General features: G+C 56.8%; 2 protein-coding genes across 3 annotated transcripts in view; one reads left to right on the plus strand and one right to left on the minus strand.

Annotated features, from left to right (window-relative positions):
• The first annotated feature begins 1666 nt into the window (after window positions 1–1666).
• LOC127587264 (cerebellin-3-like) lies at window positions 1667–6962 on the plus strand. Of its 2 annotated transcripts, none has more exons than XM_052045559.1 (4): window positions 1667–1785; window positions 4277–4354; window positions 4532–4637; window positions 6452–6962. In XM_052045559.1, the coding sequence occupies exons 1-4, from the start codon at window positions 1780–1782 to the stop codon at window positions 6847–6849; spliced, it is 588 nt and encodes a 195-aa protein (XP_051901519.1). In that variant the 5' UTR covers window positions 1667–1779; the 3' UTR covers window positions 6850–6962. The 2 variants fall into 2 exon arrangements, with proteins under 2 accessions (XP_051901519.1, XP_051901518.1); XM_052045558.1 differs by having other exon boundaries at window positions 1668–1887.
• Window positions 6963–7532: 570 nt separating this feature from the next.
• LOC127587224 (IgGFc-binding protein) overlaps window positions 7533–14255 on the minus strand; it is a 28994-nt gene continuing 22271 nt past the window's right edge. Inside the window, exons 16-20 of the mRNA XM_052045435.1 lie at window positions 10846–11425; window positions 10117–10316; window positions 9247–9627; window positions 8430–8725; window positions 7533–7748 (exon numbers count right to left, since the gene is read on the minus strand). Coding sequence (XP_051901395.1) covers window positions 7715–7748; window positions 8430–8725; window positions 9247–9627; window positions 10117–10316; window positions 10846–11425 — 1491 coding nt within the window. The 3' untranslated portion in view covers window positions 7533–7714. The remainder of the gene's footprint in view (window positions 7749–8429; window positions 8726–9246; window positions 9628–10116; window positions 10317–10845; window positions 11426–14255) is intronic.

Consider the following 14255-nt stretch of genomic DNA (forward strand, 5'->3'; position numbering starts at 1 on the left):
CACCTCAGAACGCTGGAGGCTGTGTTTCTGTTAACCATAACGGGAGTGTGTGATGGGATGTTGTAGAGGGGACTTCACTGTGTGTCTGACCCCGGGAGTGTGTGATGGGACGGTGCAGAGGGAGCTTCACCCTTGTGTCTGACCCCGGGAGTGTGTGACGGGATGGTGCAGAGGGAGCTTCACCCTGTGTCTGACCCCGGGAGTGTGTGATGGGACGGTGCGGAGGGAGCCTCACCCTGTGTCTGACCCCAGGAGTGTGTGACAGGACGGTGCGGAGGGAGCTTCACCCTGTGTCTGACCCCGGGAGTGTGTGACAGGACGGTGTGGAGGTCACAAGGTGGGATCAGTGTTTCTCACCTACGTGGCGACCTCCTGAGCCGACGGCTCCTGAATTCCAGTTAGAAACGTTCTCGTAACTTCCTTTGTTGTTAGTGTTGGTCCCACCGTGATCGGACCCCCCTTGAAATTAGAATTCTTCACTCGCACGTCAGCAGTGACCAGTAGCTCGGTGTGAATGAAGGCTACGAACATCAGAGCACTACGATCTCACCTTGGATAGTGTCACAGAGTCACACAGCATGGAAGCAGGCCCTTTGGCCCAACTGCTCCATTCTAACCAAGACTCCCATCCAAGCCAGATCCATCCGCCCACATTTGGTCCATATCCCTCTCAACCTTTCCCACCCATGGACCTGTTCAAGTCATTAATGTACCTGCCTCACCCACTTCCTCTGGCAGCTCGTTCCACACACAGACCACTCTCTGGCTGAAGAAGTTGCCCCTCGGGATCCTTAAATCTCTTTCCCCTCTCACCTTAAACCTGTGTCCTCTGGTTCTTGATTCCCCAACCCCGGGGGAAAAGACTGTGTGCATTCACCCTGCCTACACCCCTCATGATTTTATACACCTCTGTAAGGTTACCCCTACGCTCCAATGAATAAAGTCCCAGCCTGCCCAACCCTTCTCCATAACTCAGTCCCTCGAGTCCCGGCAACATCCTCGTAAATCTCCCTCTGCACTCTTTCCAGCTTAATGGCATTTTTCCTACAGCAGGGCGAACCAGAACTGTGCACAATACTCCAAGTGTGGCCTCACCAATGTCCTGTACAACTGCAATGGAACCTCCCAACCTCTATACTCAGTGCCCTCACCGATGAAGGCCAGCGCGCCGAACGCCTTTCACCGCCCTGTCTACCTGCGACACCACTTTCAGGGAACCAAGTACCTGTACTCCAAGGTCCCTCTGTTCCACAACACTCCCCAGGGCCCTACAGTTCACTGTGAAAGTCTGACCCTCATTTGTCTTCCCAAAATACAACACCTCGCACGTCCGAATTAAACTCCATTTGCCATTCCTCAGCCCACTGACCCAGCTGATCAAGGTCCCTCTGTAAATCCTGAAAACAACCTTCACTGTCAGTGACACCACCTATTTTAGCGTCATCTGCAAACTCACTAACCATGCCTTGTACATTCTCATACAAACGGCCCGGCTCCGAGCCCTGGGGAACACCACTAGTCACGGGCCTCCAGTCCGAGAGACGACCTTCCACCCTCACCTTCAAACCAACTGTGTGTCCAATTATTACACAATATTTATCTGTCCTGGAGTGTTGGGTAACTTTCCTCTGGACTTTGGTCCGGATTTGAAACCTTCCACGATCTCCGTCAGCTGGGTTCCCACATCGGATCACCGGCAGCAACCGTGCTCCCAGGAGGAGAAAGAGGGAAAGGAACGTCGTCTGAGTCGCCAGGCCGCGGATTGAATCGTCGGAGATAATGAAGGTCAGGTTCATCCCCGGGAACTGGCTGGGGGGTCACGTGAGGAGGGAACGCCGCGCTGCGGGAGGGGCGGTGAGGACGGAGCGCCACGTCGTGGGAGGGGCGGTGAGGAGGCATCCTTTTATTGGGAGCAGTCTGTGTGACTGAGGTGGGGTGGTTGCGATTGAGGCAGGATTGCTTACCGCGGGCCATTCTTGAGTTGAGATCGAGAGACAGGAGGGCGGAGGGTCTCGGGATTGGGGAACGGGACACTACACATGCGGTCGGTGCAGACCGGACAACAGGGCCGGCATGGATGTGTTGGGCCCAAGGGCCTGTCTCTGTGCCGTACATCTCTCCGACGTGTGTCCACCGTTTTGTGACCGGTGGCGCAAGCATGCAGCATTCGCTGCCTCCCAGCGGGAGTCCCGGGTTCACTCCTGACCTCCGACGCTGTGTGTGGGTGTGTGGGTGTGTGTGTGTGTGTGTGTGTGTGTGTGTGTGTGTGTGTGTGTGTTGGAATCTGGAGCGACACACACAAAATGCTGGCGGTACTCAGCAGGTCAGGCAGCATCTATGGAGGGAAATATACAGTCGACATTTCAGGCTGACCCCCTTCACCACGACTGGAAGGGAATAGGGGCAGAAGCCAGAATAAGATCAGGGGAGGGGGAGGAGCACAGGCTGGCAGGTGACAGGTGAGTCCAGGTGAGGGGGGGGGTGGGGAAGGTAGGTGGGTGGGGGAGGGAGGGAGGGTGGGGATGATGTGAGAAGCTGAGAGGTGAGAGGTAGAAAAAGGGCTGAAGGAGGAGGAATCGTGTGGGGGAGGGCAGTGGACCATGGAATAGAGGAGGTGGGGAATAGACGAGCAGGTCATGACGGTGGGGAAGGGGGAAGGTGAGGAAGGTGAGGCGGAAGGTGAGGGCTTGTCCCTCCAACCTGCGCTTGGCCTCGACGTGGCAGCAGAGGAGCGGCGGACAGACGCCTCAGTGCGGGGGGTGGGATGCGGGCTTGGGGTGGGCGGCCACAGGGAGGTCCCGGCTGTTGCGGCGGACGGAGCGTCGCCCCGATCCGCGTCGGAGTCCTCACCGAGGTAGAGGAGGCCGCACCGGGAGCGATAACTGGCCCCCTCGGTCTCACAGGTGAAGCGCTGCCTCACCTGGAAGGACGGTCTGGGACCCCGAATGGTGGCGAGGGAGGAGGCGGAGGGACAGGTGGAGCACTTCGCAGGGGTGCGGGGTCAGCGGGTTAATCGTCTGCTGTGAATTGTCCGTCCCCCCCCCCCCCCAAGTGTGGGTGAGGGGTAGAATCTGGGGGGAGTGGACGAGAAAGGCAACATAACAGAGAGGGAGAGAAGAGAGAGACAGGAGAGTGAAGGATAGAGAGAATCTGAAGGCAGAATACAGGGTTAATGGCAGGACTCAGCAGTGTGGAGGAACAGGAGGATCTTGGGGTCCACGTCCATAGATCCCCCAAGGTTGCCACGCAGGTCGATAGGGTTGTTAAGAAGGCGTGTGGTGTGTTGGCCTTCATTAGTCGGGGTGTTGAGTTCAAGAGCAGTGAGGTGATGTTGCAGCTCTATAGAACTCTGGTTAGACCACACTTGGAGTATTGTGTTCAGTTCTGGTTGCCTCATTATAGAAAGGATGTGGAAGCTTTAGAGAGGGTGCAGAGGAGATTTACCAGGATGCTGCCTGGATTGGAGAGCATGTCTTATGGGGATAGGTTGAGCGAGCTAGGGCTTTTCTCTTTGGAGAGGAGGAGGATGAGAGGTGACTTGATAGAGGTGTACAAGATGATAAGAGGCATAGATCGAGTGGACAGTCAGAGACTTTTTCCCAGGGCGACAATGGCTAACACGAGGGGACATAATTTTAAGGTGATTGGAGGAAGGTATAAGGGGGATGTCAGGGGTAAGTTTTTTAGAGAGTGGTGGGCAGAGGTTGTGGGGGCAGATACATTAGGGACATTTAAGAGACTCTCAGATAGACACATGAATGATAGAGAAATGGGGGGCTATGTGGGAGGGAAGGGTTAGATAGATCTTAGAGCAGGATAAAATGTCAGCATAACATCGTGGCTGAAGGGTCTATGTTCTTAAAAAGAGTTAAGAGAGAGAGTGGTAGAGAGGGAAAGGAAGAGAGAGAGACACAGAGAGAGACAGGAGACACACGCACAGGAGAGAGAGACAGAGGAGAGAGAGACACACACACTGAAGAGAGAGAGAGAGAGAGAGAGAGAGAGAGAGAAAGAGAGAGAGAGAGAGAGAGAGAGAGCGCGCATGTGCAGGTCAGTGGGTTAATGGGCTTCTGTAAATTGCCCCCATCGTGTGTGGGTGAGGGGGAGAATCTGGGCGGGGAGTTGGTGGGAATGTGGGGAGAACAGGTTACAGGGATTTAAGTTGAGATGCAGTGGGAGCGACGGGTTGCTGTGTTGGGAGCCCGCGTAGATCCGATGCATGGTGCTGTGTCACTGGGTCGATTCCGCCTGTGTTAACGCCAGCTCTCCTTCCCAGATTCTCTTCCTCTCCCTCGTTTCCAGTTGGACTATCTACTGGAACGCTGCGTCGGACAGCTTTCCAGGATCATCTGAGGTAAATCTCTCCCCCTGATGTGTTACACGTGGCACATCCGCTCTTCCACACAGAGGGCCTCGCCGCCCCTCCCACAGCGCGGCGCTCCCTCCTCACTGCCCCTCCCGCGGCGCTCCCTCCTCGTCGCACCACACACACCCCACGGCGATCTGATAACAGGATCCGAAATGCTTTCAGATAAGCTTTCAGGAAATTAAAGATGCCATCAAGAAGACAAAGGAGATAGACTCTCTGAAATCAAAGGTCTCACACTTGGAGCAAGAGGTGTCTGTCCTGCAAAAGTGTAAGTATACGGGATATCAGCACTTCATTACAGAGGGAAGACTTGATGACACAAGAGAGTGAGGCTAAACACTTAGTTAGACAGCCTTTGGGTGTGTTCTTGAGGATAGTGCATCGAGGTAGGACAAGGGAAAGCTATAACAGAATGCAGAGTCACAGGAAATTCTGCAGATGCCGGATGTATCCAGAGCAACACGCAAAGAGTGTTGGAGGAACTCAGCAGGTCAGGCAGCGTCCACGGGAGGGAAATCAACAGTCGACGTCTCGGGCCGAGAACCTTCATCGGGACTGGAGAGGAAGAGGGGCAGAAGCCAGAATGAGAAGGTCAGGGGGAGGGGCAGGAGAACACGCAGGCAGGGGACAGGTGAGTCCAGGTGAGAGGGGGAAGGTAGGTGGGTGGGTGAAGGGGGAAGCTGAGAGGTGATGGGTAGAAGAGGCCGAGGGCTGAAGGAGGAGGATAACAGAATGTAGAATGAAGTGTCACAGCTACAGAAAAGCAGTTCAGGCAGACAATAAGGTGCAAGGGCCACGACGAGGTAGATGGTGAGGCCAAGAGTCCATCTTATCGTGGTTCAATAGTCTTACAACCAGTCCTTGAGCCTGGTGGTACGTGCTTTCAGGCTTTTGATGGTGTTGTGAGAAAAGGTTCTCTTGTGTCTTAAAGACAGAGGACTCTGGACACAGTCTTTGGAATTTTAAAAAGGATTTATTTCCGATCACAAACGCGGGAACAGAATGAACAGGAATGGATGCACGTGCGCACACACACACACACACACACACACATTGACCCTCACTGGGGGACGGGTCCCACACACACACACACACACACACACACGTGATCACAAGACGTGGGGGAAAATCACAACAGGGGTGAGATGTGCGCGCGCGCACACACACACACACACGCACACACACACACAAACACAGAGGTGATCACGAGACGTGGGGGAAAATCACAACAGGGGTGAGATGTATACACACACACACACACACACACACACACTGACCCTCACTGGGGGACGGGTCCCACACACACACAGACACACGTGATCACAAGACGTGGGGGAAAATCACAACAGGGGTGAGATGTACACACACACACACAAAAAAGAAACTGGTTACAAGGAATAAACAATACGATGCCTGAACACCCTGATTCTAGACAAGCATCGGCTCTGACGCTCCCTGGGATCTATTTAGGACGCTCCTAACCCTTGTGGAAGTGCACACTCTTACCAACGGTCTCTTCAGCGATGTTCCACGATTCCTGGGGCGGTCGGAAGAGGGGGAGGCGGGAACATGCGGCACTTTTATAGTGCTGGGGGGGCTGGGCGTGGTCCAGCCCAGGTAATTCAAAAGGTCCGATGGCTCGGTGCCAGCAAGGACGAGAGGTGCTTAAACGGGCCAGTGGTTAGGAGTCAAGGACAAAGGTGTGTTACAAAAGCCAATCCTTAGGTGTGAACTTAATGGGTGGGGTGGAGCCAAGCCTTTGATTGACAGTGGTGTCGCTTACGAGCAGATGAGCAATGTTGTCATCCGTCCAGAGGGGTCAGTGTTGTCACTGTCACGTGACAGCCATGACCTTTGTCACTGTACAGATTGGGGGGTGGGGGGGGGGGGGTGGGGGGGAGAAGAGAGAATGTCCGGGGTGGGTGGGGGTCTTTGATTCTGCCGGCTGCTTCACCGAGGCAGCGGGAAATGGGACCAGCTCGGACGGGCTACCATAGACGAGTTGGGCCGAAGGGCCCGTTCACTTGCCGGATTCCTCCAGGACCACCCCGCTCTCACCGATCCACTGTGTCTCGTTTCCAGACATTCCCAGCGTCATTTTCCAGGCGCAGGTCTCCCGCGGCCGACACCCGTCCGCGCCGAGGAAGCTCGTCTACGACCAGGTGGTGGTCAACGTCGGCGGGGCTTACGACGCCAACACCGGGAACTTCACCGCCCCCGTTGGCGGTGTCTACTCCTTCTCCTACTCCCTGCTGGGGCAGAAGCATTCCCGGGACACCCTGGCGCAGCTTCTGAAGAACGGGGAGCCGCAGAGCTACATCCACAGCATGCTGAATCCCGACCAGGCGCAGACCGCTGCCATGCCCGTTCTCCTGCCCCTCGCCCAGGGTGATGTGGTGTGGGTGGAGCTGAGGGAGGGCATCACTTGGAGTGATTGGGGCTCCCTGAACTTCCAGGGCTTTCTCCTGCAGAGGACCTGAAGTCCCGAGGGGTCGGGTCAGCCATTCAAGGAGCCTCCACAGGTCTGTCCGGGGAAGTGGCGGCTCCCCGCGCCCCATCGCCAACCTTCCCGTTGGTCACCATCCCCACCTCCCCACCATCGCCCAAATCTCCTGGGACATCAACTCCCCCCTCAGGGTCACCCCCTCCTCTTTTACGACTCACCCAACTCTCCCACGTCGTCCCATCAGCTATCAACACCCCTCCCCCCACCCAAATCTCTCGTGACCTCCCCCCGTCCCGTCAGACAACCTCCCCCCCCACAATTTGCTCTGATCTCCTACCCCCTGGTTCCTTCCTCCGCACTGCCTCCCCACCACCACCCCCCCCACCGCCCCCGATCCCACTCCCTCCCGGATCCCCAACCCTTCCCACCAAACGCTTGGCTCCCATCTCTCAGTCCGGCCCTAGGGCTCCCCCGCAATCCGTCTCCCTCCTGTTTCCTCACCGGACCCAGAATGACCCCCCTGCCCCTCTAATCCCGCACCCGCCCCAACCTCTCCCACTTAAAACTGTTCCGTCTAACCCCCTCCCCTTTAATACAGCCGTCAGTCTAACCGCACCCCCCCCCCACTTCAATCACACCCCCACCCTACCTGAGCAGGACCCCTCAGTGCGGTTCGGTTCCCACTTGCCCTGAATAAATCCAACACTGCAGACCTGGTGCTGTTGAACTCAGAGAAAATTTTATTGTCTTGGATTTGGTTCAAAGTGCAGAGCAAGTCCGCCCCCTCGTCCCGTCCGTCGCTTCACAGGGAGCGAGGGGGGTGGGGGACTTGGCATGAGTGGGGGGTACATTCATCAGTGTCAAGTGAGGACGTCTGGGCTCCAAGGTGGGACGACCCGTCAGCGGAGGAGAGAAGGTTTCGCCGAGGTTTCACTGAAAGCAAAGGACAGGTGGGGATCAGTAAAGTGGGAGAGGAGGTCGTGCTGCTGCCTCGCAGCCCCAGAGAGCCCGATTCGATCCCCACCTCCGCCTGCGTGACTCTGTCTGCGTGGAGTCTGCACGCTCTCCCTGTGACCCGTGGGTCCGCCCAGGTGCTCCGGTTCCCTCCCAGATCCCCAAAGCAACAGACATGCAGGGCTCGGTGGGTTAATGCGCCCCCCCCACCCCTGGTGTGTGGGTGGGGGTGGGGGGGGGGAACCTGGCGGGAGTTGACAGTAATGTGGGGAGAATGAGATGGGATCGGCGTAAATGGGTGATCGAGGGTTGGCACGGTCTAGGTGGGCCGAAGGGCCTGTCTCCAGGGGCCAGGTGACACAGGGGAGTGGGGTGAAAGAGTTTGGGGTCAGGGGGAGATATGGGTGAACGGAGGGGTGGGAGGGCGGAGTTGTGGATGAGAGTGGGGTGGGGGGTGTGATGGGAGGGGAGAGAGAAAGAGAGAGAGAGAACGACAGGGAGAGAGGGAGGCTGAAAGGTGAATCAAGGGGTGAGGGACGGAGGGAGAGCAAGAGTCAGGACGTGGGAGGGAAGGGGAGAGAGGGGTGGGGAGATCGACCCACCGGAACCCCGACTCCCCCTCCCACCGGACCCGTGACCTGCCCGCGGGACCCGACTCACCAGCCGGAGAACTCGGCGGCCCACCAGCCCCGCAGGAACTGCCGGACGCTGCCCGCCACCTCGCCGTCGGGCAGCAGCAGCCGGACGACTCCGCTCTCCTCGAAGGTCCCGCAGGCTCCCTGCAGCTGGTCCCTGAGGCTGTTGTCCACGGTCAGGGCGAGGTCTCCGAATCCCCTGAAGTGTAGCCGGACCTTGGCGGCCAGATCCAGGACCACCCCACCTGTCTCCGAGCGGACGCTGAGCTGGGGGGTGACGCTCAGCGGCAGCTGGTCTTCCTTCAGGGGACGCCCGTTGACCTGTTCCAGGAAAGGAGGTGGCGTCAGGGCAGAGAACTCACCACCGCCACCAACCCTCCACTGACCAATCTCTGTCCCTGGTCACCAAGCTGACCCGCTGGCTGTCCAATCACTGACGATCCATTAATAGTCCATCCAATCACTGACCGTCCATTAATCATCCTGTCCAATCACTGACCGTCCATTAATTGCTCATCCATCCAATCGGTGACCATCCATTAATGGTCCATCCATCCAATCACCAAGTCCATTAATGGTCTATCCAATCACTCAACAGCCATTAATGGTCCTGTCCAATCACTGATTGTCTATTAATGGTCCATCCAATCACTGACCTCCCATTAATGGTCCATCCATCCAATCAGACAGTCCATTAATGGTCCCGTCCAAACACAAACCATCCATGGCCCAACTGCCCAATCACAGACCAGAATTAGCGGTCCACCCGCCTGTCCATTCACCGTCCAACCAATCGCCATTCACCCCTTGACGCCCAACCATCCAATCACCTCCAGCCTTACCCAGATGCTCTTGCTCTCCGTCACCACGATGAAGGCGCCCTGGAAGTAAGCGTAGACGGCGGCTGCCCCCAGACCCTTTTTCCCGCCGCAGGCCCTGAAGTCCGCCAGCACTCGGAACCAGTCAGCGGACGAGGTGTCGGACACCGTCGCCAGCACGTAGGTGCCTGCCGCCTCCACCGGCCCCACCCTGCCCTCAAACCCAGTCAGGGTACGGCCCTCCTCGACGGAGCAGACCCCTTCCTTCCTGGCGCAGCCCCTCCGTCCCTGACGCAGCAGGCAGACTTGGGGCGCCCGGCAGCCCGCCTTCTGGCACATCACGGTCCCCGTACTGTGGCACGTGCAGACCTTGGCACAGTCCGTCGTGTAGATGCTCTCGTTTGCCTGCGGAAGAGGAGACCGGAGCCGTCAAACACTCTGCAACAGCTTCTCCCCAGCTTAGTCTGTCCCGGGTGCCTCAATTCAATTTCCTCTTAACCTGCTCCCAGAAAAAGGACCCCGACTCCTCCTGGGTCCCTCAAACCCGCGGGCATTTCCAGGCCTCCATATCTCAATGGAATTTCCCTCCGCACCGTCCCATCACGCACTCCCGGGGTCAGACACAGGGAGAAGCTCCCTCTACACCGTCCCATCACACACTCCTGGGGTCAGACACAGGGTGAAGCTCCCTCTACACCGTCCCATCACACACTCCCGGGGACAGACACAGGGAGAAGCTCCCTCCGCACCGTCCGATCACACACTCCCGGGGTCAGACACAGGGTGAAGCTCCCTCCACACCGTCCCATCACACACAGAGAGTGAAGTTTTCCCCTGCACCCCGCACGTACTCCTTTCTCTGGGGTACCCACAGCTCTGGCAGAAGTCTGGTACCTTTAAATATCTGCCCTGGTGGATACAGCCGCAGGACTCGACGTGGACGCACTCATTGCCGCTCATGGCGAACCCTTGGTCACACTGACAGCCCTCCGAGCAGCGGTGGTCGCAGGCGGTGGGGGTGACGGTCGAGGCACAACTGGTCCCACAGCTGTCGACGCACAGCTGGTAGTGGCTGTTGGCGGGGCAGGGCAGAGCTGGCGGGAGGGGGAGGCGGGAAAACAGTCACTGACACGGCACAGGGGTCGGTGGTCGGAGGGAACGCGAGGGAGGGGGCGAGAGGGCGTCACCGGGACGGTCACTGGCAGGGAGAGGGGCGGTGGTGGAGAGAAGGGAAGGAGGGAGGGAGGGAGAACGGGATGGTTGGGAGGGGACGTATCGAGGGGATGGGGTGAAGGAAGAGGGCAGGGGGGGGAAGACAGGGGGGGAATCTGATCTTTGGATTCAGTTGGGGGGGGGTGGTGGGGGTGTGTGTGATGAGATGGTTGGAGGGACCGGTCAGGGACAGGGATCGGTTGGAGGAAGGAATTCGGAGATTGTGGGACGGGACGTTCAGGGGACGCAACGGTCAGTGATGGGATGGTCGGGGGACGGGATGGACGGTCGAGGGACGGGACTGTCAGTGACATGACAGTACGGGACGGGACGGTCAGGGGACGGGACGGGACGGTCAGTGATGGGACGGGACGGTCAGCAGCCGGGCGCCCACCCGTGAAAGGTACTCACGACAGAAGTCTTTGCTCCTCCAGCTCCCGATCGGGACGCCCTCCCGCTGACAGGCCAGGGCGTAGGCGCGGATCGCCTCGCACAGGGTCCCTCGCTCCCCCCGGGCGGCGCACAGGTCGAAGACGCAGTCCTGCAGGAACGGTCCGGGGTCCACCCGGGTCAGGCAGGCGGCGAACGGCCCGGCGGGATCCTTGATCCGGCCGCAGTGGGCTGACCCGGCCAGCCGCTCAGACAGTCCAGCCGGGCAGGGGGAGCAGGAGGGGCCGCAGTCGCTGTCGCAGCCGGGGGCCCCTCCCGGAACCCGCCAGGCCGTCCCGAACTCTGACACGTTGCGGGTGACCCCGCCCCCGGGCAGGACGAAGTCCTCGTGCCTCTGCCGGGCGTAGTCTCCGCACAGGCCTCCCAGCCGTCCCCGGTAGGTGCTGGGCACCCTCACCTCGGCCTGGTACACCCCGTCGTACGACACCTCCAGCCCAAAGGACGTCTGCAGCACCGTCCTGGTGCCCTCCAGCGACCCCCACACCTCCTCCTCCTCCCCGCCGACCAGCTCGAAGGGCACATTGTACCACTCCCCGTCCACCTGCGGCAGGGGGTAAAAAGGCACAGCACCGGGGTTAGATGGGCCGAGAGGTGGCAGGCGCAGATTAATCCCGGGAATTTCAACCAAGACCAAAAGGTTTGGTCTGTGTTTGCGACGGGGTGAAGGAGGGAGGATCAACAGTCACTAGACTTGGACAGTACATGGGACACAGTATTCAGAGCTGGCATCCAGGGCTTTGCTCACCAGTATTTTTAGAGTGAACTCTTCTATTCTAACTCGAAGTGTTAAGGATCACTGAGCCAGTGCTGGCTCTGGCCAGATGCACAGGCCCTGCTGGGTGTAGGAACATAGAACACAGAAAACCTACAGCACAATTCAGGCCCTTCAGCCCACAAAGCTGTGCCGAACATGTCCCTACCCTAGAAATTACTAGGCTTAATTACCCATAGCCCTCTATTTTTCTCAGCTCCATGTACCAATCCAAAAGTCTCTTAAAAGACCCTATCGTATCCGCCTCCACCACCGTTGCCGGCAGCCCGTTCCCCGCACTCACCGCTCTCTGAGTAAAAAACTTACCCCTGACATCTCCTCTGTACCTACTCCCCAGCACCTTAAACCTGTGTCCTCTTGTGGCCACCATTTCAGCCCTGGGGAAAAGCCTCTGACTATCCACATGATCAATGCCTCTCATCATCGTCTACACCTCTATCAGGTCCCCCCTCATCCTCCGTCGCTCCAAGGAGAAAAGGCCAAGTTCCCTCAACCTGCTTTCATAAGGCATGCTCCCCAATCCAGGCAGCATCCTTGTAAATCTCCTCTGCACCCTCTCTACGGCTTCCACATCCTTCCTGTAGTGAGGTGACCAGAACTGAGCACAGTGCTCCAAGTGGGGTCTGACCGGGGTCCTATATAGCTGCAACATTACCTCTCGGCTCCTAAATTCAATTCCACGGTTGATGAAGGACAATACACCGTATGCCTTCTTAACCACAGAGTCAACCTGTGCAGCTGCTTTGAGCGTCCTATGGACTCGGACCCCAAGATCCCTCTGATCCTCCACAACGTAAAAGCAAGCATTTTCGAGATGCAGCGCCCATTTTGTGGCGCGGAATTTAATGGGGCAACGAACAGTCAGCTGATGACCAAGAAGCAGGAATCCCGGCAAAGCCTGTTAACTTCCTGTCACAACATTAAGACAAATGTTGGGATAAGATTAAAAGGCAGGTAAAATTATTTAACCTGTATCGCTGTGACCTTGGTTTTGAAAGGTGACAGTAGGTAAATCGGTAAATTAATTTATAAGGTATATAAAATTATGAGGGGCATCGATAGGGTGAGTGCGCACGGTCTTTTCCCCAGAGTGGGGGAATCAAGAACTAGAAGGCAGAGGTTTAAGGTGAGAGGGGAGAGATTTACTAGGAACTTGAGGGGCAATTCTTTTACACAAAGACGTACGGGTAGGTTTATTTGGGTTTAAAATGGGCAGCGCGGACTCGTTGGGCCGGAAGGGCCTGTTTTCGCGCCGTAAGTAAAATTTAAGAAAACAAAGGGCGATATATATGTGGAATGTGCTGCCAGAGGAAGAGTCAGGGTACAATAACAACCTTAAAAGACAGTTGGACAGGTACATGGATTGGAAAAGTTTAAGAGGTTAGGGGTCAAATGCTGGCAAATGGGACTAACTTGGGGAGGGCACCTCGGTCGGCATGGACCAGTTGGGCCGAAGGGCCTGTTTCCATGCTGTATAAGTCTATGAACTCTATGAAACTCGACAGGGCAGCCACATACCCCCCGAAACTCCACTCAATTATAGAACGGTACAGGCCCTTCGGCCCACGATGTTGTACTGACCTACGTAATCATCTGCTCCACCATCTACCTAATCCTTCCCTCCCACACGGCCCAGAACCCTCCGCTTTTCTTACATCTAAAAGTCCCTGCTATATCAGCCTCTACCGCCACCTCCGGCAGTGCGTTCCAGGCGCCCACCGCTCTCTGTGTAAAAGAAATCCACCTCTGACATCTCCCCCGAACTTTCCTCCACACGCCTTAACTGGATGTCCTCTGGTATTGGCCATTGCTGCCCTGGGGGAAAAGGTGCTGGCTGTCGACTTTGATTATGAGGGGCATAGATAAGTCACCTCTCATCCTGAGTCGCTCCAAGGAGAAAAGCCCCAGCTCGCTCGACCTTTCCTCATATGACATGCTCTCTAATCCAGGAGGCATCCTGGTAAATCTCCTCTGCACCCTCTCTAAAGCTTCCACATCATTCCTATAATGAGGCGACCAGAACTGAACACAATACTCCAAGTGTGGTCTGACCAGAGATTACAACATCACCTCCTGAACTCAATCCCCGACTACTGAAGGCCAGCACACCGTATGATTTCTTAACCACCCTATCAACTTGTGAGGCAACTTTTGAGGGATCTATGGACGTGGACCCCAAGATCCCTCTGTTCCTCCACACTGCTAAGAGTCCTGCCATTAACCATTACTCCACCTTCAAGTTTGATCTTCCAAAGTGCATCACTTCACACTTCCCCGGATTGAACTCCATCTGCAACTTCTCCGGAGAGGTCTGTACATCTCCTCGTCTGTTCCAGTTCCCCGTGTCCCCTCCACACCCTCTACCTTCCATTGACCCATCTCCACATCTAACGATCTGGCCCCCAGCACCTTTGGGGTCTGGGAGTTCCTGGAATTCACCGCCCTGAGAGAGGGGAAATTTCTTAAATAATCAAGCTCAAATCTTGTAACCATGTCCCTTTGTCTGTGACTCTGTCACCAGTGAGAACATCTCAACATCAAACCCTGTCAATCCCCTGAGGAACTTACATGTTTGAATAAGGTCACCCCCTCTTCTAAA

The sequence above is a fragment of the Pristis pectinata genome, chromosome 39, assembly GCF_009764475.1.
Source record: "Pristis pectinata isolate sPriPec2 chromosome 39, sPriPec2.1.pri, whole genome shotgun sequence".
Taxonomy (NCBI): Eukaryota; Metazoa; Chordata; class Chondrichthyes; order Rhinopristiformes; family Pristidae; genus Pristis; species Pristis pectinata.

Coding starts and splice junctions, on each gene's coding strand:
- LOC127587264 (XM_052045558.1), top strand. CDS start 1,780: ATGAAGGTCAGGTTCATCCCCGGGAACTGGCTGGGGGGTCACGTGAGG. Junction 4,355..4,531: donor GCTTTCCAGGATCATCTGAG/GTAAATCTCTCC, acceptor AAATGCTTTCAG/ATAAGCTTTCAGGAAATTAA. Junction 4,638..6,451: donor GGTGTCTGTCCTGCAAAAGT/GTAAGTATACGG, acceptor TCTCGTTTCCAG/ACATTCCCAGCGTCATTTTC.